The 22486-nt window shown below is 49.2% G+C and overlaps 1 protein-coding gene across 1 annotated transcript in view; it reads left to right on the top strand.

The window, feature by feature from the left end:
• Positions 1 to 22486, top strand: part of COL4A6 (collagen type IV alpha 6 chain) — a 159480-nt gene that overhangs the window by 117236 nt on the left and 19758 nt on the right. Inside the window, exons 4-22 of the mRNA XM_029067210.2 lie at positions 360 to 494; positions 2133 to 2177; positions 5162 to 5278; positions 6743 to 6811; positions 7607 to 7642; positions 8404 to 8466; positions 8725 to 8891; positions 8923 to 8947; positions 9825 to 9917; positions 11439 to 11492; positions 13844 to 13903; positions 14498 to 14542; positions 15296 to 15349; positions 16650 to 16719; positions 17213 to 17323; positions 18760 to 18900; positions 19232 to 19336; positions 20340 to 20500; positions 21455 to 21634. Of these exons, the coding sequence (XP_028923043.1) occupies positions 360 to 494; positions 2133 to 2177; positions 5162 to 5278; positions 6743 to 6811; positions 7607 to 7642; positions 8404 to 8466; positions 8725 to 8891; positions 8923 to 8947; positions 9825 to 9917; positions 11439 to 11492; positions 13844 to 13903; positions 14498 to 14542; positions 15296 to 15349; positions 16650 to 16719; positions 17213 to 17323; positions 18760 to 18900; positions 19232 to 19336; positions 20340 to 20500; positions 21455 to 21634 (1731 nt within the window). The remainder of the gene's footprint in view (positions 1 to 359; positions 495 to 2132; positions 2178 to 5161; positions 5279 to 6742; positions 6812 to 7606; positions 7643 to 8403; positions 8467 to 8724; positions 8892 to 8922; positions 8948 to 9824; positions 9918 to 11438; positions 11493 to 13843; positions 13904 to 14497; positions 14543 to 15295; positions 15350 to 16649; positions 16720 to 17212; positions 17324 to 18759; positions 18901 to 19231; positions 19337 to 20339; positions 20501 to 21454; positions 21635 to 22486) is intronic.

Here is a 22486-nt window from a genome sequence, read left to right as displayed (position 1 = left end):
TGAGTTTTAAAGCATCAAGCTGCGCGTGCCAGCTTTCTGTTCCTTTCTTCTTTAGACCACCTGATTGATTGATTGGCCGGCCTCTCAGGAGAAAAGCGACCCTTTATTGTTGGGATGGCTCATCTCCTGTGGGCAAAGGAATTAGTGGCTGCCGTTGGGTGTAAATCTCACTAAATGTGTCTGTAAAGCACTGCTAGCCAAAAAGGCTTGGAAGCCCCCAGAATAGATCTTTATTTGGATCTTCATGTGAAACTTGGCAAGAACTGCAGCTTTCCGAGCTAAGTTTATCATCTAGTCAAAAGATTGTTGGCTATGCCTGGGACTCACTGCCCATCCATGTTTCTGTGCCCTCCCTCCAGGGTCGACCAGGAGCAATTGGAAGCCAAGGAGCCATCGGGACCCCGGGGTTTGCCGGCCCTGAGGGTTTGGCGGGGCCCAAAGGAGAGAGGGGTGCGGCGGGCCTTCCGGGACATTATGGAACAAAAGGAGAAAAGGTAAGATCAACTAAGTGGCTTTTTGCCTTCTGCTACCATAGAGCCATTGGACACCCAACTAAAGGAGCGAGAAAGCCGTTTCATAATATAGTGCCTGGGCGAGTCAGTGAATGAGTGACATTTAGGGTGGATAGAGTTTGAGTTTCAGGCACCTAGATGGCGAATCCTTGGACTCACAGCAGGGTGGAGGTTTGTCATGGCCTGTGGGTTAGATGTCAACATGAAAGGCAAATCTAAATCCATTGTTTCCTGCTAGAGGAGAGGAAGCAGAAGGTGGAAAGGAAAGTGAAGTAGAGATATGATTTCAGAGGTGCCTAGGGACTCATAGAGAAATCAGTTCAGGGTCCGTGGGGAATCTTCGCTCTGGCATTGTCAAAATGATGTTGGGTCAGGAAACGTGTCTGTTGATTCTCTTGTACTGTACTCTCCAAAGCTCTTAAAACAGTGCTCTACACATAGTAAGCACTCAATAAATACCACTGATTGATTGATCACCTTAATCTGATCCCTTCCCTGTTGCCTATTAAGGGTGACATTCTTCAACTGGTCAAAATCGGTGTCTTAAGGTGGCTATGGCAAGTAACATTCTTTGCCTTGGAGACCTTAGGAGAAACATCATACCCTAGTGGATAGAGCACAGGCCTGGGTGTTAGGAGGATCTGGGTTCTAATCCAGATTGCACCACTTGTCTGTCATGTAGCCTTGGGCACATCACTTGACGTTGTCTCATTTATATCATCTGTAAAATGGGGATTAAGATTGTGAGTCTTATGTGGAACAGAGACTCTCTCCATAACTCGTATTTACCCAAGTGCTTAGTACAGTGACATAGTAAGCGTTTAACAAACATCATTTAAAAAAAAGACCTAGAGTTTCTTTCCTTAATCTAATCTAGAGGGATCATTCCACCTACTAGAGACTTGCACATTTCCTGGTTGGTGCTGGTCTTCTCGGGAAAGCCGGAGGAAGCAATATTCTCTAAGCTAGTTACCTTCTCTTACCATGTATTTCAAGGGCAGCGGGCAACCATGGCAGATTCCACTAGGAACACCGAACTCCTTGATTCAGTCAGAGTTGGAGAAGATCAATCAATCTATCTTATTTCTTGAGCCCTTACTGTGAGCCAGAGCACTGTACTAAGCTCTTGGGAGAGTATAGTATGACAGTGTTGGTAGACACGTTCCCTGTTCACAAAGAGCTTACATTCTAGAGGGGGAGGCAGACGTTAATATAAATAAATAAATTACAGATACGCTCGTAACTGTTATAGGGTGAAGGGGGATGGTGAGTAAAGGGAGCAAATCAGGGCAACGCAGAAGGCAGTGGGAGAAGAGGGCTTAGTTTGGTAAGGCCTCCTGAAGGAGATGCGCCTTCAATAAGGTTTTGAAGATGGGGAGAGAGATTGTCCATTGGATACAAAGAAGGAGGGTGTTCCAGGCCAGAAGCAGGATGTCGATGAGAAGTTGGTGGCAAGATAGACGAGACTGAGGTAGAGAGACTAGGCTGGCTCCAGATGAGCAAAGTCTGCACTTTGTTGTGGTGTGTGGGTCATAGGGAGCAAACCTGTGCATTAGGGTGAAAGTTACCTCATCAGTGAGGGGAAGCTGATGCTCACTTTTCTCCCCTCCTTTTGTTCAGGGCCCTATGGGCGTTCCTGGATTTCTTGGCATTAACGGAATTCCGGTAAGTGTGCATGCAGAGGCGTTGTAGCGTAAACAACTGGGGTCAGGGTCACCGCTCAGCTACGGGCCTTCTTCTACCCTTGTCGGAAAGGGCCATTGTTGAGCCCACAGAGATAGAGGTTGATAAAGGTTGTGATGGCAGAGATTTGGCCCGGGCTTACCCCAGATGGTGACTACCCTGGGAATGGGAGCCGGGTTGACGCCGCTTGAAGAGAGTAAGGAGAGTCATGACCCCTGGCATGGACTGGATTGAGTTCTGCCAGGATTCTGGCTATAAAGCCAAGACACTCCTTTTGTGTTTGCTTGTTTTGGGTTTTTTCCCCCTCCTTTCCTATTCTCTCTTGCCTTTCCTTAGATGTTTGTTTCTGACTTTCTTTCTCCTCTGCCTCTTCTTCCTTCCCCTCCTCCTCCCTCACACATTCTTCTTCTTCTCTTTCTTCACCTTCGTCTCATTCCTCTCCCACCTCCCCGATCCCATCTCTCCCTTGAATATAACTGTGTTCCCTTCTCCCTGAGCCTCCCCTCCATCAGGCTTCATCCAAAACATGACGAGAACAGGCTGTCCTTGAGCTGACTATTCTGTGGGAAGCAGCTGTTCTGAAAAAAATTAAGTAAAAATGAAGTCATCAGGGAGGATTGGGAAAAGTTGCCTGGGTGTCAGTCACCTCTGTTCCACAGCCCATATTCCTTTTTCCCTCCCTTCATTCACGTGCCCATGAGAAGCCGGGGCAGATCTTCCAGGCTGAACATCCTTCATCATGGAGCGGTGTTAATCAAACAGTGGTATTTATTGAGCACCTATGGTGTGCAAAGCATTGGATTAAGCCTTTGGGGGAGTACATGTGGGTAAACATGACCCCTTCTCACAAGGAGCTTACAGTCTAGAGGGGGAGACGGACATTAAATTAGGGATAGTGAACCTACTATGCTTTCATTCAGCCGTTAGGGGAGCCTATTCATTGTTGTCTTTACCAGGTTAATTGTTTTTCTTAATTCCAAGGCTTTTCTGGAGTAATTAGTCCTCCAGGAAGCCTTCCCTAATGAATCATGATTGACACCTGCTTCCTCCTCTACTTTGACTTCTGCACCACCTAAGCCCTTGGGTGCTCACTCCCCTCCCATTGCACTCCAGTACTTTCTACTCTATTTCCCCCTTCCTGTAATTTGTCTTAATGTCTGTCTTCCCTGCTAGATTGTAAGCTCCCTGAAGGCAAGGTTGATGCTTCCTAAGTACTCTGTCTTTCTCTCCCAAGTTGTCCTCTGCATGGAGTAAACGCTCAGTAAATATTATTGACTGGTTTTAGCTGAACATGTAGTTCTGTCAGATTCACTGCTCTCCAAGTGCTACTGGCTCCTGTGACTTTCCAAAGGTTGACCATTAAGGGCCCGAGAACCTGGCCAAGTGAAAACCATTTAAGACCTTTCATTTTGGCTGTATTTTCCTTCCATTTTTCTTGGCCCCCTTTTCGATTTTTGAATGTCAGTGCATTGTTTTGGAAACTGTATTCTGTCCTGATCTGGTTGACCTTCTCTTTAGGATCACATAAATAATAACATGGATAGTAGTGGTTTAGAGAATTTGTTTCCCTTGGATTACCAATTGTTCCTTGTGAATAAATGGCTGGAGGATGAATGAATGAATGGTTGTTGCTGGGTGGACAGGCTCTTGGGCTATGGGCTGTGTTGGAGGATATTGGCTCTAACGATTCCTCAACTTTCACCAAGCCCTTTGCCTTCAGGACTAAGTGACTCTTGGATAAACATTCATCACCTAAAGATGGAGACCATGTAGGTTTCTGACTTTTCATGGAGTTACAGCCTAATGGACTTTTTGGCACCAACAAGTACAGCCAGATCGGGTGTTGAGAAACTACACTCTCTCCCTCTCCCTCCCTCCTCCTCTTTCTTTCTCTCCAGATAAATGTGGCCATGGTCCTCAGGACCCCTCTGCAAATGTGTTTAGCTTTTCCCATGAAACTGAACAAAAACAATCTCCTGGCACAAGATTCGGAGATGAATACACTAGATCATAGAGCCCCAGAAAAACGTGTTTAAGTCCAGCTGGGAAGCATTTTTGGCTCTCTGGGATCTAGCTTGTGTCCCGAGATTGTGGGGGGGAGGATCGTAAATTGGGGTCCGTTTGTGGCCAGAAGAGCTGACAGAATCTGACTCCTGGGTTACTCTGTCCCCATGATGTGAGAAGGAAGAGAAGGGGTTGGTTTTCCTCCAGCAAACTTTGGATGTGTTGCTAATGGGATGGCTCACTCTTTCTATCCCTCTCTCCCTCTCTCTCCGTCTCTCTATCCATCACCCTCTTTCTCTCTACTCTCTGTCCCTCTCTCTTTCTCCCCTTCCATGACAGTAATGATCAGATCAGAGCTCTTTGCACCTTCCATTTAATATTTGCGGCCACATCCAAAATCATCCTTGTGATCCTAGAGGGAGGGTGCTTAAAGCGGCATTCAGGGGAAATGATGTTCACTCATGAGTTGCAGGGGAATCGGGGTCTGGGGACTGGCTTCCCCTGCCAAAAACATGGAGACTCTCTCTGCAGGATGTCTCACCTAGCCCCAGCCCCTCATTTCACACTGTCGTAGCTGTCCTCGTAAAGCAAGGCCAGTTTGGGACCAACCTAGTGATCTGGCCAGCCCAGGGGTCTGCCTCTGGGCTCGGAGGAACTGGCTGGTGGCTGTCCTCCTGGACACCCATCCATTCTCCTTGTTAGGGATGGATCACCCAACACCACTGGTGTTTCCTTGTGAATTTCCCCTACCAAATTTCCAACCCCCTCTGGAATTCTCTCCCATCTTGCCTCAGGAACTGTCAGTCTGGTGGTTGCAGGGAGGGGATGGGATTTGGATTCAGAGCTCTAAATGGGTCATTGTTTTGTGGGGCAGAAGACTCCAGGAAACAGTTGAACAGCCCTGAAGAGTCAGTTCTTTGGCTTTCCTAGCCCAGTGTTTGTCTCTCTCTCTCTCTGGACAGGGTCACCCAGGTCAGCCTGGAACACGGGGTCTCCCTGGACTCGATGGCTGCAATGGAACCAAAGGAGAGATTGGTTTCTCTGGCTCAGATGGATTCCCGGGACAGCAAGGACCGCCTGTAGGTGACAAGGCCTCTGTTGCCGACTTGTTCATTCCAAGCGCTTAGTACAGTGCTCTGCACATAGTAAGCGCTCAATAAATACTCTTGAATGAATGAATGAATATTTTTTTTAATGGTATTGGTTTTAGCGCTTACTATGTACCAGGTATTGTACTAAGCACTGGAGCTCAGTCTTGATCCCCATTTTGCAAATAAGGTAACTGAGACACAGAGAAGTGAAATGACAAGCGCAAGGTCACACAGCAGACAAGTGACTGGCTGGTATTAGAACCCAGGTCCTTCCACCTCCCAGGCCAGTGCTCAATCCTACTAGGCCATGCTGCTTCCGAGTGTCTAAACATACAACCATGTGATTCTCTGGGCAGCCCAGGGTCACGTGGAAAAGGCAGGAGACTTGCGCTTCCTCTTTGAACAAGAATGCCCTGGAATCAAAGACGGGACCTCCATGTCCAAACTTCTGTCTTCTTGGGGAATGAAGCTCCAAGAAGTCTGTTGAGCTATGTAGTCAGTGGGGTACGTGATCATCAGAGGGCACCTTCTTGCTCTGACGTGTGCTAAGGAGAGCATTCCCTCCCTTCTGTGCCTCTCAGCTTTTTTGTAAGAAAAGATGGGGCTTTTAGAGTTACCACACTATGTAAATGACCATCTATACCCATCGGTGGAGACCCATCTGCATATGTTCCCATAGAGAGAGATGAAGATGTTGCCGACTTGTTCATCCCAAGCGCTTAGTACAGTGCTCTGCACATAGTAAGCGCTCAATAAATACTATTGAATAAATACTATTGAATGAAAGATATTCAAATAGACTCTCATAAGGAACTGCATAAATATGGCTCCAGAGCACATCTGTTGATGATGATAATGATATCTGTTGAGCACTTAGTGCCATGTTCTGGGCTAGATACAAGATAATCAGATCGGGAGTGGTCCTTGTTGCATGTGGGGCTAACAATATAATAATAATTGAGGTATTTGTTAAGCATTATGTGCTTACTGTACTAAGCGCTGGAGTGGATCCAAGCACACAGGGTTGGATGCAGTCCCTGTCCCACGTGGGACTCACAGTCTCAACCCCATTTTACAGATGAGGTAACTGAGGCACAGAGACTTTGACTTGCCCAAAGACACATAGCAAACAAGTAGCTGAACTGGAATTAGAACCCAGGTCCTTCCGACTCCCAGGCCCAGGTTCTTTCCACTGGACCATGCTGTTTTCCATTTGTTGCTGGGGTAGGGAGTGATCCTGCAGCTTCTGTTCCTGATGTGGGAGAGGGAACAGTGTCCGTGTTCTAGGCCTGCTCATGTTCTGGGGCTATGCCAAGGAGCAGTGGTCACTGAGCCTGTCTGCCACTCAGCCCATTAACTGGGGTCCAACAGAGAGGAAGGGATGTCATTCATTTGCCCAGGGGATGGGAGACACAGCTTCAATGAAAGTATTATTTCTTCTTTTTAACTCAGGGTCATCCTGGTCTGAAAGGTGCAAAAGGAGAATCTGTCTTCGCCCAAGATGGTTTCAAAGGGATGAAGGTAAGAGTTTCTACGATTCCAGGGTGCAGTGAAAGTTGGGTCCTCCCCAAATCCCAGCCCATATTGACAGAACATTCCCGAGGGACCCCAATTCTAGACCTCCCAAATTTTGTTTCCCATCAGGTGATTTTTTTTCTGTTTGAGCATTCATGGCAAATTTTTTCTTCAAAAGGATGCCCTGTGGGTCTGTGAAAGTGTGCAGTATATAACTGGGATTATCTGAGTTTGAAAAAGCCCTTAAGAGTGATTTGCATTATTTTTTTTCTAACATGGGCTCCCTGCAGAGTTTCAGCTGGGCCTGTCGGAATTGCAACCTTGCAAGGAGATTGGTCATAGAAAAAGCTGAAATTTCCCTCCCTATCTACCCTAGGATTCAGAGAATTTCCACATTGTCCCTAAAATCTGGCCCAACCATCGATGTGAATTAACTTTCTATTCTTTCTGACGGTCCAGTTGGGCCAGAATAACCACGCATCTGGAGACCAGGACTGGAGATAGCCACATTAGTGTTTCTTAGCAGATGTTTAAACAGCCAAAGCAGAAGGAAATGAACAGAAGAACCGTACTGCTCAAATGGGATTCTTTGACTTGTCTTTGTAGTTTGGGTGGCTTCCCAGGATGGTGTTGAATAGTTAAACATTTCTTGCATGGAAATAACCCAGAATCTGGTGTACTATAATGAGGGTGAATGGCACTGAATCCCAAATCACTCCGTTCTTTGGGCATGTATGAAAAACAGACCGCTTAAGGTGCTGTCTGTTGCACTGAATTTTGACCATTATATTTTTCTCCTAGGGGGAGAGAGGACTGCCCGGGCTCGATGGGATTGTTGTAAGTTTTCATTTATTTATCGAACGCTTGATGGTTTTTGAAGTCAACCTAAAAATTTTGCTTCATAGAGCTTAATGTTCTTTGTGACCTTGGACAAGTCACTTCGCTTCTCTGTGACTCAGTTACCTCATCTGTTAAATGGGGATGGAGACTGTGTCCAACCTAATTTGCTTGTATCCACCCCAGCGCTTCATACAGTGCCTGGCACCTAGTAAGCACTTAACAAATACCATCATCATCATTTCTATATTGTACTTTCCCAAGCACTTAGTATGTGGTAGCAGGCACTCTGCACATAGTAAATGCTTAGTAAATACCAATGACTGCTGATGACGCTGGTATTTGTTAAGTGCTTACTATGTGCCAAGCACTGTTCTAAGTGCTGATGCTATTTGTTAAGCACTATGTGTCAAGCACTGTTCTAAACACTAGTGTAGATACAGGGTAATCAGGTTGTCCCACATGGGGCTTACAGTCAGTAATCATAATTGTGGTAGTTGTTAAGCACTTCTATGTGACAGGCACTATACTAAGCACTGAGGTGGATACAAGGAAATTGGGTTGGACACCATCCCTGTCCCATGTGGGACTCACAGTCTTAATCCCCATTTTAAAGATGACTTGCCCAAGGTCACACAGCAGACAAGTGATGGAGCTGGGATTAGAACCCTGATCCTTCTGACTCCCAGGCCTATGGTCTACCCACTAGGCCAAACTGCTTCTCATGTTTTGTTTTCTAATTGTAAAACGTGCCTCCATAGGGCCCAAGAGGGTTTCCCGGACCATCGGGATCGGTAGGCCACACGGGATTTCCGGGAGCCCAGGTAAGTGGAAGCTCATTTGGAGGTTGGGAACGTCAAGCATCCAGTGGCCTAGAGACTCAGACTAAGTGGGGTTACCGCCCCCTCCTTCCCTCGCGCACCCTGTCCATAAGGGCAGGGGAAGGGCGGCCTCACATCCCGACCCGCAGTACTTCTCCCCCTTCCTGCTCACCCCAACCATTTTCCGCCCCCTCAACGCGTCTGCGTGCTGACCTGGAATCGAACCAGTGTGGCTCTCACTTCAATCCTGTACCTTCCTAGGGTCCACCGGGCCCCCCCGGCCTCCCAGGGGCCAAGGTAAGTTCCCCGTTGGGAGTCGGTTGGATTTTCCAGGCTCTGGGAGGGAGGCTTACCCAGGAGATAGCTGGGGAATGTAAGATGGTGGTTTTCTTGGTTTGGGAGGCAGTTTGGTCATTGGTTTCTTTCTCGCCACCCTCTCCAGGGTAACATGGGACTGGGATTCCAAGGAGAGAAAGGAGCAAAGGTACGTCAAGCCCGTTGAGAATTGGAAATGCCTGGACATGGAAATTCTCTTTGCCAGACTAACATGCTCACCTGCATATGGCTATAACAACCACCTCCTTCAGTCTACCGACATCAGCCTAAAGAGAAAATGCACTTGAGTTGGAATGAGCCCTTGAGCCGAAGGCAGGGATGGGGCCCTCTCCAGTCCTCTTCTCAGTTCATCAATTGTATTTATTAAGGGCTTACTAGGTGCTGAGCACTGTACTAAGCATTTGGGAGAGTACAGTATAAAATAGAGTTGGTAAACATTTCCCTACCTACAGCGAGCTTAAAGGCTAGAGTCTTCTGTCCTCTAGAACCTAGTCTTATAAGGCCTAGCGTCTACAGCCGTCTGTCCTCTCCCTGTTCCTCTCCCAGACCCTGCTCTGCTCCGTGTGCTGTAGCTTCTGGATTTTCTCTCTGCCCTTTCCCCTCTGACACTTACTTCCTCTCTTCTCATTTCAAGCTCCTGGAAGCCTGCGGCTTTTGATTTCTCTCCCTCGGGTTTTTTCTGTCAATTTGCCAGTGTTCCCTTGTTTGCAAGGGGAGGGCGAGTGATTTCTATAAGGTCACGCAAAGGAAACAAGTCCTCTTTATTTTTTTTTCCAACTGTTTTTTATGGTATTTGTTAAGGGCTTCCTATGTGCCAGGCACTGTTCTAAGTTCTCCTTCTCTGCGGTTCGTTTCTCCCTTTGATTGGTGGAGCGCGGTGTGCATTTGAGACCAGGGTCCCTCCTGGCCACTTCCTCAGCTGACTCTGGGCTTTTGGGAGCTTTGGGGACTGAGGCATTGAAGCCCCTGGACAAACCAGGGCCCCCCCGACATCCAGTCATCTTTTTCCTTTTATCCTTTCACAGGGAGATGTCGGCCTCCCGGGGCCTGCCGGGCCCCCGCCATCCACCGGGGAATTGGAATTTATGGGATTTCCCAAAGGAAAGCGAGGCGATCAGGTGGGTACGATCCCCCAAACGCACAACAGAAGGAAACCCGCCCCAAGAGAACTTGGTCAGTTAGTTGTATTCACTGAGTGCTTATTGTGTGCAGAGTACTGTACTAAGTGCTTGGGAGAGTACAGTATGACGATGGAACAGACACGTTCCCTGCCCACAGTGAGCTTACAGACTAGAGGGGGAGTCAGACATTAATATAAATAAATAAATTACAGATATGGACATAAGTGCTGTGGGGGTGGGAAGGGATAAATCAAGAGAGCAAGTCAGTGATGTAGAAGGGAGTTGAAGAAAAGGAAAAGAGGGCTTAGCCAGGGAAGGCTCCTTGGAGGAGATGTGCCCTCAATAAGGCTTTGAACCTAGGGAGAGTGATTTTCTTTCAGATAGGAAAAATGAGGGAATTCCAGGCCAAAGGCAGGATGTGGGCAGGGGGTTGGCAGTGAGATAGATGAGATCGAAGTACAGTGAGATGAGCATTAGAGAAGTGAAGTGTGTGGGCTAAATTGTAATGGGAGAGTAGCAAGTTGAGGTAGGAGGGGGCAATGGGGAATCAATATGCCTGTTCCCCCTCCTTTTTAGACTGTGCATCCTAGGGGGAATCTTATTATCTTGTCTCCACCCCAGTGCTCAGTACAGTGCTTGACCCATAATTAGCATTTAACAAATACCCTATATCCTAGACCTGGGATTCAGAGGCCCTGGGTTTTAATCCCCCAGCTCTACTGGTTGTCTGCTGTGTGAGCTTGGGTAAGTCGCTTAATTTCTCTGTGCCTCTCTTACCTCATCACCAATCGGTGGTATTTATCAAATGCTTATTATGTGCAGAGGGTTGTACTTAGCCTTTGGGAGAGTACAATACAACAGAATTAGCGGACTCATTCCCTGTCTGTTACAAGTTTACATTTTAGAGAAGAGTTTACAGTCATCTCTGTTTTTCCTCATCTGTAAAATAGGGATTAAGACTGAGAGCTCCATGTGGAACAAGGACTATGTCGAACCTGATTAGCTTGTACAGTGTCTGACAAGTAGTAACAAATTCCATTTTTAAAAAAGGAGGGGGTAGGTACAGTTCTTGTTCACATGGAGCTCATAGTTCAAGAGGGAGAATAGTATTGAATCCTCATTTTACAGATGAGAAAATTGAGGTCTAGAGTAGTTGTGACTTGCCCACATTCGCACAGCAGGCAAGTGGCAGAGGCGGAATTAGAACCCTGATCTTCCGACGCCCAGGTCTGGGCTCTTTCCACTGGGATGTGCCGCTTCTCTGCCAGCGTCCGCTACTCCCCTAGCCCTCTGACCCTTGTGATCCGTAACCTGTCATGGGAAATGTTACTCTCCATTTTGCCCCCGAGAAGGCTAGAGAAAAGAACTTGTTCCATCTCCCTTCACCAACCCTCCGGGATGCGCTGTGGATCACAAGGTTGAATTCTGAAGCAGCTCGGAATCCACCCCCTCAAACACTTTGCTGAGTCGGTTTGACCCCCGTCTGCCATTTCTCACTGGATTATTTTATTTTAACAGGGTGCGCAGGGGGCCGGAGGTGTCCCAGGACCCATGGGCCGCCCTGGTCTGCCGGTAAGTGTGCCGCTTTGTCCAGAAACTGGTTCCGTTTTACAGCCGGGTTCTGAAAGCCACCGTAAACCAGAGCACTACCGGACAACCCTTTCCTGAGGAAGCCCTTGGGAGCGTCACTCAATCAATCGTCTCGGTCTTGTGTAGAAGTTCTCTCTAAGTCTGCAACCTACAATCTAGTGACTCCCATATATCAATCAATCAGTCATATTTATTGAGTGCTTACTGTGTGCAGAGTACTGTTCTAAGAGCTTGGGAGAGAACAATATGACAGAGTTAGGAGACATGTTTTGCTCATAATAAGTTTACAGTCTAGAGGAGAGATATAAGTAAATAAGTTGTGGCTATGTACATGAGTGCTGTAGGGCAGAGGGAGGAGTGAATAAATGGCACAGATACATACAAAGGGGAGTGGGACAGGAGGAAGGAGGACTTAAATCAGGGAAGGCGTCTTGGAGGAAGCATGCCTTCAGTCAGGCTTTAAAGGTGGGGAGAGTAATTGTGTCGGATATGGAGAGGGAGAGTGGTCCAGGCTGGAGGCAGTAGTGGGTGAGAGGTTGGGGAGAGAGACAAGATCAACAACCTGCTGTGTGCTGGGTTAGATAGATCCAATACAGTCAGATTGGACATAGTCTTTAACCCATATGAGGCTCACTGTCCAAGGGAGGAGGACAAGTAATTAATCTCCCTTGTACAGGCGAGGAAACTGAGTCCCTGACAAATGCAGTTACTTGCCCAAGGACCAGCAGAGTTGGCGTAGACATAGGCGCAGTTCTCTGGGGACTCTTTAGTTCTTACTCTGTGCTAAGTGCTGAGACACCTACAGATTGGGTACAGTCCTGGTCCCATATGCTCACAATCTCTTTTATCCCCATTTGATGATGGAACTGAGGCCCGGAGAAGTTAAGTAACTTGTCCAAGGTCGCACAGTGGGCCATGGTTTTAAGTAGGAGCAGAACCCAGATCTCCTGATTTCCCCACCCCATGAGTGAGTCATTGGTACATATTGAGTGCTTACTATATACAGAGCACTATTCTGAGCACTTGGGGAGAGTGCAGTATAACAGTATAACAGACACATTCCCTCCCCACAGTGAGCTTATAGTGTAGAGGGGGAGATAGACATTAATATACACTATATAATATATTATACTATATTATACATTAATATAGATTACAAATATGTACAAAAGTACTGTGGGTCTGGGAGGGAGTGCTCATTAGGGTCCATTTCTGAATCCTTGATTTGCAGTCTTGCCTCACATAAATCCTGGCTCTTCACCAAATGACAGTGTTACCTGATTGCCTCCTCGAGAGATGATTTTTACCTGGAATTTGCAGTCAAACTCTAGATATTACGAGATGTTCTTCCCCTTGACGCTGCTTAGTGCCATTGTTCTTGTCTGTCCGTCTCCCCCGATTAGACTGTAAGCCCGTCAAACGGCAGGGACTGTCTCTATCTGTTGCCGACTTGTTCATCCCAAGCGCTTAGTACAGTGCTCTGCACATAGTAAGCGCTCAATAAAGACTATTGAATGAATGAATGAATGAATAGATGTGGGAAACAGAAGATGCTGGGAAAGCGGATGTGTAACAGGCCACTCTCTCTTCCAGACTGTCACCCCTGTCCTCTATAATTCCCTGGTCTCCTAGTCATTCTGAGAGCCCTGCCCCCCTTTCTTTTTTTTTTTTTTATGGTATTCGTTAAGTACTTACCAAGTGCCAGGCAGTGTTCTAAGCCCTGGGGTAGATACAAGGTAATCAGGTTGGACAGAGTCCACGTCCCACATGGGGCTTACAGTCTTAATACCTATTGTACAGATGAGGTAGCCGAGACAGAGAAATGAAGTGACTTGCCCAAGGCCACACGGCAGACAAATGGCGGAGCCGAGATTGGTCCTTCTGACTCCCGGGCCCGTGCTCTATCCATTAGGCCACACTGCTTCTCACCTATGGAAACTGCCTGTCTGGTTTCCAGACGGTCCAACACAGCTCCAGGAACTTTATGGCCCATATTTTTCATTTCAGCACCGACCCACCCTCTGCCCTGCTTCCTGCTTCCTTCTTGGCCCATGGTCCAGTTGCTGTGGCTTTGTCGAAGGGAGTCCGGGAGGGGAAAAACACTGCGTCTGGAGCTACCCAGGAGAAATGCTCTAAGTGTGGGTGACTCCCACAGACTTCCACAGTCAGCATACTCCCCTGTCTGCCAGGGTGGAGTGTGTGATATCACCTGCCTGTCGTCACGTGACATCACGTTGCTTTTGCGCCATCACTGCCTTCCCTGACTTTGCCTGGACATCCCGCAGGCTTTCCTGGGCCCATTGACCTCGGTAATGCTGATATTTTCCCCTCAGGGCTTCGGAGGCTTCGGAGAAAAAGGAGAAAAAGGAATTCCTGGTCTGCCAGGACCTCGGGTAGGAGAGTAAATTATTTGGGGGGTTCTCTGAACATTTGTTTCTTCCCTTCTGATTCAGTCAAATCAATGCCCACAGAAAGTTCTTGTTCTTGCTCCTCTGGAAGTCTTCTGCCTGACCCTGTCCCTCTTCTGCCAGCCATTGCCAAGAAATTCACTGAGTGTATGACCCTGGTGTAGTGGCTTGTTTCTGCATGACAAAATTTGGGAAGGGTCCTTGGGCTTTATGCCGAGCACCCACCCCCTCTCACTGGCTAGTTAATGTGATGCATCCTCCATTAATGTGATCCATCCTCTACATTCTCACGATCCGTAGCGTTACGGGCCAGGGGAAGAGGTATGATCAAGGCTGAATGGATTTCCAAAGGAAGCTTTTGGAATTCCACCACATGGTGGGCGAGATAGAGATGAGGGACCACAGTCCCAGAATGTAACACTCCCCTTTCAACCCATCTCCAGGTGACCCCCTCAAAGAGATTCGGCGGCAGGAAATGAATCACTAAGCTAGAAACTTGTGGCAGGTTCCCAACTTGTGGTGGGCACTGCTGCTTAAACTGCAGTGTGATGTTTTTAACTTGTGTCTGTTCTCTCATAGGGACCCATGGCTCTGGAAGGAAGCAGCGGAGTTTCGGGGATTAAGGTATCCGGCTAACTATTCTGATGTCGCTGAGTACAGTCAGAATCCACAGCATCACTTGCAACAGAGACTGTGTGGTTTGGGGATGTTATAATTGTTCTTGATTCGTCCGGTCTCCATCCCCACGAAATGGGGAGGGTGGGTTTGTTGGGACTGTTATCTAGTTTGCCACCAGCTGGCAATACCAGCCGGTGCTGCCCTGGTAATTTTGTTTGACGGATTCTGGGAAGGGAAATGAGTCTTTAAGCCGAGACACAGAGGAAATATGCCCAGTTTGGGTCTGGAGGACGTCAAGCTCAGAATGCAACCCAGCGAAGGCCATCGTTTCCTCCTCCGTGGCTCCCGAGGGTGGGATCAGGATTGGCATGCCCGGTTTTCTTAGTCCCATGCCTGAAGGCAGTCTCCGTTCCTCTCCTCCAGTGGTTCTTTGTTAAACGGGCTTCACTAAAGAGGCTAAATCCAGTACCATCTGAAAAATGGAGAGGGACGTTTCTTAGCTTGGGTCCAGTCACCACCGTTGTTCGCTTCCCCGTGTGAGTTCCTACCCCGTTCCCCTCCCCAGGGTACAGTGGAGCCTGCCCTTAGCTCTTCTCCCTGACAATGAAATCAGGCTGCAGTGCCCTGCCCAGGTCCTCCTGGGTCTCCTGTCAGGGACTCCTAGACTGTGTTCCTGCCCGGGTCTCCTAGCCCACGTCCCTGACAGTTCTTCTGGAAGGGTTTGACCTTCTCCTAAATGGGGTTTTGCTTGTTTTGCAGGGTCTGCTGGGACCTCCTGGGCTCTCTGGTGTGGATGGATTTTCAGGGATGAAGGTAAGGCTGCCACAAGGATAGACAAAACTCGCTTTTTGTGCATGTGTAGGTATATATTGAGGGATCGGAGATGGGGGAATGGTGGGCACAGAAAACTTCCCATCGATGTGTATCTTCACATAGGGGGAAGTCTATGATTTAGAGCAGTTGCCAGCATCTGGCAGTTTAGAACCAAGGGTACACACACAACCTTGCGTGGTCGATGAGAACACATGACCGTAAGCCATACCAGATCAGGAAATCCCTCCCAGCATTCTGTCTGCCGGCGGGAATGCTGAGGTGCCCGGAGGAGCGGAGTGTGGTTGTCCTCGCCACATCATCCATCGCAGTGATGGAGTACCCGCTTGGTGCAGAACACTCTACTTTACATTTGGGACATACAAAAGAGTTAAAAGACTTAAATGAATCAAATCATATATACTGAGTACTTACTGCGTACAGAGCAGTGTACTAAGCACTTGAGAACATATGCTATAACAATAAAAAGACACATTCCCTGCCCATAACGAGCTTACAGTCTAGATGAAGACTTGCTATAATTCTTAATATTTTTTTCAATTCACCCATGGATAGGAGATATTTTGCATTCTTGAGAACTTTTTATGGTATTTGTTAAGCACCGTTCAGATCACTTTTATTCATCCAAAGTACATTGGCTTCAAACATCTTATTTTTGCTAATCGATTCTGCCTATGCAAATTGGTCATAATCCCCTACCTGTATGTCTGTCTCCCCACCTTGACTGTAAGCTCCTGAAGGCTAGTCATCTTGTCTACCAACTCTTTTGTACTCTAATCTCCCAAGCGCTTAGTATAGTGACCTGCACACAGTAAAAACTGATGAAATACTACATATGGTCTTGTTACCAACTTGCCGGGTGAAGAAATGCTTCTTTGTTTTGAAGTTGATCCTTTCAAGCTTCGGGGACTTGCCCACTCCCCTGCCCATCCTGCTGTTACAGGGGTTTGGGGAACCGCTTTCTCTTCTCCCTCGTACTGCCCAGCTACTTACAGACAGAAGTTTGAATTCCCTCCTTCCACTCCTGACACTCCGAAACGTTACCCCATAGAGGGGCGTGGAAGAGATGCGTTGGGGCCAGTGTTTACTAAGTGCTTAATACAGTGCTCTGCATAGAATGAGAACTCAATAATTACTTTGATGGATTCTGCCCATCATGTAGTAGCCAGCAAAGGGCTCCTTGACACAAGGTCTTTTCTCTGGGGCCTGAGGAGGGCGGTGGAAGGGGGATTAGCCCCCAAGGGGTGAGAAGAAGCCTCCTCAGCAAGTCTCACGTTTCCAGGGAGACAGGGGTGACTCCGGACTGCCGGGTCCCACGGTTTTCATCGACACAGAAGGCGCTGTCATCTCAGGTGGGTGTTTGGATGGAGATCTTGGGGAAGACATTCAGCGGATGTTCCATCCTGTCTTCGTTCCTGATTCGTTCTCCGTAATCCTCGGAACTGCCCCAAGGGGGTCCCACCGGGCCCCTTGTCCAAGCTCCTGCTAACCAATGACCTGCTTCCATGAGTGGGAGGCAGAGGGCTCGGGCCGTGCTACCGAGCAGAGCCAGTCGGAGGATACCAGCCATCACGGGACCAATTTTGGCAAGCTCGGAGGAGGGAGCTCAGGGTGACGTGGCCCTGCCTGAGGCGGCAGTGGTCAAGGGTGTGCCTGGGATCTTGGCTGTGGTGATGGGAGAGATAGGGCTGCAGAGGTTGGGGTCAGAGGTCTTGCTCCCCGGGCTCTGCATTACGGGCAAGCCTTTGAAACAAGGCTCTCACCCCGTGGGAAGGACTTTCCTGCCACCCGGCTGCCCTTGTGGCCTCCCCTGAGGATCCCCGGTTCTGACTGCTCTCCCCATAGGTTCTCCTGGAGATCCAGGGCAGCCAGGCCCCACGGGGCCTAAAGGAGATACTGGAGTGCGGGGAGGCCCCGGACTCCCAGGCTCCCCCGGCTTGTCCTTGTTCCTGCCAGGTGAGTGCCCGCCACCCCGGGACATATGCTTGGGAAGCCACCCCAGTTTAAGGGTTGGGGGATGTGGGGGGTGGGCTTTCAGGAGAGGGTACTGGCAGTCAGTTGTATTTATTGTATGCTTACTGTGTGCAGAGCACTGTACTAAGCACTGGGAGAGGACAATAAACAGTAGAACAGACACATGCCCTGCCCACAACGAGCTTACAATCTGGAGGTAGGGAGCGACACGCTTCCTGGCGGGGCCCTGGGCCGGGATGACAGGCCTGCAGGGAGGCTCCAAGGGTATCAGCCGCCAATCTATCTCATCCATCTAGCCCCCGACCCTCGCCCTCGTCCTGCCTCTGGCCTGGAATGTTCTTCCCACCTCACCTGTAACCGACAATTACTCGCCCCCTCTTCAAAACCTGATTGAAGGTCCATCTCCTCCAGAGGCCTTCCCTGACTAAGCCCTCCTTTCCTCTTCTCCCACTCCCTTCTTCATCACCCTGATTTGCTCTCTTTATTCATCCTCCCTCCCAACCCCACAGCACTTGTGTTCCTATCTATACACGATTTCTATTAATGTCTGTCTCCCCCTCTAGACTTTAAGCTTCTTTGTGGGCAGGAATGCATCTTTTTATTGTTATGTTGTACTCTCCTAGGCACTTAGTACAGTGTTCTGCACATGGTATGCACTCAATAAATATAATGGAATGAAATGAATAAATGAATGAACTATCCCTATGACTCCGCCGTTGCACTGCATCCTGTCCTGACCTGACCAGGCATCCGGAAACTCAGGATCACGGAGGGGTCCAAGGCCTGGTCTCCCAAGATCCTGGTGTCTGCAGGGGTTCAGACATCCCAGGCACCCCTTGGGGGGTTTCCTGCTGTCTTGGCAGAGATGGCAGATGCTGTCAGCAGAAAGATTCCTGCGCCTCAGCCTACTGCTTTGGGATTGGATAGATCAGTCAGTCAATTGTATTTATTGAGCACTTACTGTGTGCAAAGCACAGTACTAAGAACTTGGGAGAGTACACCAGACACATTCCCTGTCCACAACAAGCGTAGGGTCTAGAGGGGGAGACAGACATTGATATAAACAAATGAATTGTGGCTATGTACATGCTGTGGAGCTGACGAGAGTAGGTGTGACTGAAGGGAGCAAATAGGGGTGATGCCCTCTTGGAGGAGATGTGCCTTCAATAAGGCTTAATTGAAGGTGGGAATTGTAATTGTCAGTTATGATGAGAGAGGGCATTCCAGGCCAGAGGCAGGCAAGAGAGACGAGATTGAGGTACAGTGAGTAAGGTTGGCATTAGAGGAACGAAGATACTTCCCTCCTCCTCTTCCTCCTCATTTGTCCCCCTTTCCCATCAGTGGATTAAGGGCTCGGAGCATCCCGGGGGATGGAGTGGGCCAATCACCAGAGTCTCTGGGTTCTGTTTTCCTTCCAGGCCCCCACGGCCCACTGGGACCCCGGGGCCTTCCCGGAGTGAAGGGGAAGCGGGGAGAGCCAGGCAACAGCACTTTGGGCTTTGCCGGCATTCCAGGCCGAGATGGGCAGCCAGGGCCACCCGGCCCACCGGGACTTCCCGGTAAGTGAACCATGCTGAGGGAGGGGCATTCAAACCCCAGACCAGGGCCACTGCAGAGAGACCTTTGGCATCCCAAACCCCGCTCCTGGGGAGCTGGCCTCCGGGCAGCCTTCTTATCAACCAAACCAGTTATCCCACTTCCCCTGTTCTTTTGCAAAAGACCCCTTTATGCCCTCCTGGGGGGTCGGGGAACTTATAACATCTGGGGACCCCAAGGTTCACAACTGGAGAGAAATGACTTCCAGTTGGTTTTGCATCCCGGCTCCAGACCAACAGAGCCCGCTAAAGCCATCCTCATCTTCCTCTGGTTCTTTCTTTTCCTTGCCTTCAGGGTCAGGAGTTTCAACTGGGGCAATCCAGAGGACAGAGCATGGGTTACCTGGAAAACTGGGCGATCGGGGTCAACCTGGAGGCATCGGGCCTAAGGGCTTTAAAGGTGAGTGGACCAAGCTGTCCCCCGTCCCTCGGTCCATTAGGGCGCTTATAACCTGCAGGATGCCTGTGGGGGCTTGGAAGGAGTGTGTGGTTTTGATTTTCAGTTTCCTTGTGCAGGTTTGTACGCATCCAGTCTCTCAGGCCGTGGGAATTCTGGGATCCTCAAGCAAGCCGCATTGACCGACTGTCATTACTCAGTGGTTAATTGCTCAGCTTGTGGCTCACCTGGGCCAATCAGGGCTCGCTTCTCTCTCTCTCTCCCTCCCTCCCTCTCCTATTGCCATGGAAAATGGAAGGGTTGTCGAAGCCACACAAAATCAGCTAGCTTGAACCACATTTGTTAGCTTGGTCACAGTGAAATTAGCTTAGGGCTGAGACCAATCCCTGTGGCTAAACTGCATCCTATAGAAGGCTTGAGCCCAGGGGACTCAGGGGAGAAGACTTAATAATCATAATAATAATGTTGGTATTTGTTAAGTGCTTACTATGTGCAGAGCACTGTTCTAAGCGCTGGAGTAGATACAGGGTAATCAGGTTGTCCCACGTGAGGCTCACAGTCTTAATCTCCATTTTACAGATGAGGTAACTGAGGCACAGAGAAGTTAAGTGACTTGCCCACAGTCACACAGCTGCCAAGTGGCAGAGCTGGGATTTGAACCCATGACCTCTGACTCTCAAGCCCGTGCTCTTTCTACTGAGCTACGCGACTGGGGAGAACATTCCTGGGTTAGCCACTTGGCTTCGCATGGACCCGCCTCCAAACTTCCCTGGGCATCCTTGGGCCTCCTTGGACTTCCTTGGAACTCTCCTGACTTGCCTGATAGGAGGTGGAAATCAGCCCTTCCCGAGCTGCTTTTCTGGCCTGGAGGTCTTGTCCTTTGGGGCGAGTGGTATGCTGGTGTCTCTCTCTCCCCCATCCTCTCCCTAAGGACCACCCAAACAGTAAGCAGGGTGCCCTTTCCCTCTCCCCTCCCTCAGTCGGCTAATCCCTGGCTGTTTTCTAGGGGATCCTGGTGTTTGTGCGTGTGATGGAGGAAACGCCAACTACGGCCGTCTGGGTGAACCGGGCCCCCCAGGGGAGCTGGGCCTCCGGGGAATTCAGGGCTCAAAAGGATCGAGGGGCGATCCAGGCTCACGGGGGGACCAGGGGCCGAAAGGATCTCCGGTGAGTGGGGAAAGGATGGCGTCATCTGAGGGAGTTGGGGGCGTTGCGGGGGCAGGTGAGGAGCAGACCCATTTCTTCCAGCCTCCCTTCAATCAATCAATGGTATTTACTGAGCGCTTACTTTGTGTAGAGGTCCCAACCTAAAAGTTTGGGAGCACACAGTAAAATAAAGTTGGCAGACACGATCCCGACCCACAGGGAATCTACTTTCTAGAAGGGGAGACTGACACTGAAATAAGTTAAAGATAGGGGAAATGGGAAGTAATAAGTATATATATTATGTATATAATAGATACATTATATATATAAAATATATGTGTATGTATATATATATATAAATATACCTACATATATATATATATATGGGTGCTGTGGGGCCGAAGGTGGGGTGAATACCAAGTGTTTAAGGGAAAATAGTCCTGAAATAAATTACAAATAGGGAAGGTGGGAGAGAATAAGGAGGGGTGTGTGTGTGTGTGTGTGTGTGTATATATATGTGGTGTGGGGCTGAAGGGGTGAATACTAAATGTTTAAAGAGTAACCTTCATGTTAGGTTTACTCACTCCTCCCTTCTCTCCCTTTCCTCCCCAGCCATAACATTCCCCCCACACACACACTCCCAAAAAAAAAGAATTACATACCATCTCTGTCACACAAGGGATGAGGTTTGGGGGGTAGAGGAATTGTGCTAAGCTTATTGAAGTAATTCTTAAGGAGAAGATGGATTCCATCCCACACTATGATCATTCTGTTTGTCATTAAGCTCCTTCAAGGAGCTTCAGTCTATAAACCGTCCAGAACTCTTGGGTTCCACCTGCCAGGAGAGCAGAGTGAGAGGGATCTGGGTTTGTGGAAGCCAAAGGACATTGAGAACTGGCTTCACTGGCAGGGGGTGGCGACCATGACCATGCCCCTGCCCCTTCTTCACCACCTCCATCTTCGTCTCCTCGGCAGGCTCTGCTTGGAGTTCCAGGTTCACCAGGCCCAAAGGGACAAAAAGGGGAGCCCAGCTTCGCTCCGGGCAAGGTCGTGCGGGGGGACCCTGGGGAGGTCGGCCTCAGGGGTCCCTCTGGTGTCCCGGGGACTCCGGGCCGAGATGGACAGCCGGGTTTACCCGGCCAACGGGGTTTACCGGTAAGTTCACCCTGGGTTAGTGGGGGTCTGAACCAGAGTCTGCTTGGAGTTAGGATTAAGACGCCACCATCCATGTCTCCCCCATATAGGGGTCCCACTATCGTTTCCCCCAACTAATAGTGTCATCATTTTCTTGTTGTCGTGGTGATGGTTCTTTGCCATTTCACCCTATCGGTGATTCCCCGGTCACACTCCGTTCCCTGAAAACCATTCAGCAGTGGCTTTGGGATGGCCCCAGTGTCGGCCCAGCCGCGGGAATAGCTGGGTCCACCGGCTGCTGGAGGGCCACCCAGACTGAACGGCTTCCAACCGGCTTCACGACCCATTCCTTCCTTGGCCGGCACCCTTCCGGAGACCTTCCAAGAGGTTGTCTTCCACCTTGCCTGGAAGTTTCCGAGGGGAGCCCGGCCCAGAGAGCAGACGGAACCAGGAGTTTCCCGTTAGGCCCTCGGCCGGGGTCCCGGGTTCCAGTTCCGCTGGGTCAGGGGACATCCAAGGAGGCATCATGGTGGTGGAGCTCGGACTAGGTTTTGGGGGTGGAGCAGAGAGGTGGGATTCCCAGCTCGAAGCGTTTAAGGCCTCTAGACAAACCCACCTTCCCCTGAGAAGACAGAACCCAGATCTGTCAGGTGTCCCATTGTGCCTGGCTTCTGGGACTTGGGGACCATATATCACGAAGCAGAGGGGAAGTGGACTTCTATGGAGAGTTATTTCCATATTCCTGTTGGCCATAAACATTACAAATCCTGAATATATCATCCTGACTGTCCTAAAATTCCTAGCTAATTCAACTTTGAATACTGAAACAGTAACTGGGGCTTTCAGTCTGTCATTGAGAGCTTACTGTGCACA

This window comes from Ornithorhynchus anatinus, chromosome 6, assembly GCF_004115215.2.
Source record: "Ornithorhynchus anatinus isolate Pmale09 chromosome 6, mOrnAna1.pri.v4, whole genome shotgun sequence".
Taxonomy (NCBI): Eukaryota; Metazoa; Chordata; class Mammalia; order Monotremata; family Ornithorhynchidae; genus Ornithorhynchus; species Ornithorhynchus anatinus.
The sequence above is the reverse complement of the archived record's forward strand: the minus strand, read 5'-3'. Positions and strand labels throughout refer to the sequence as shown.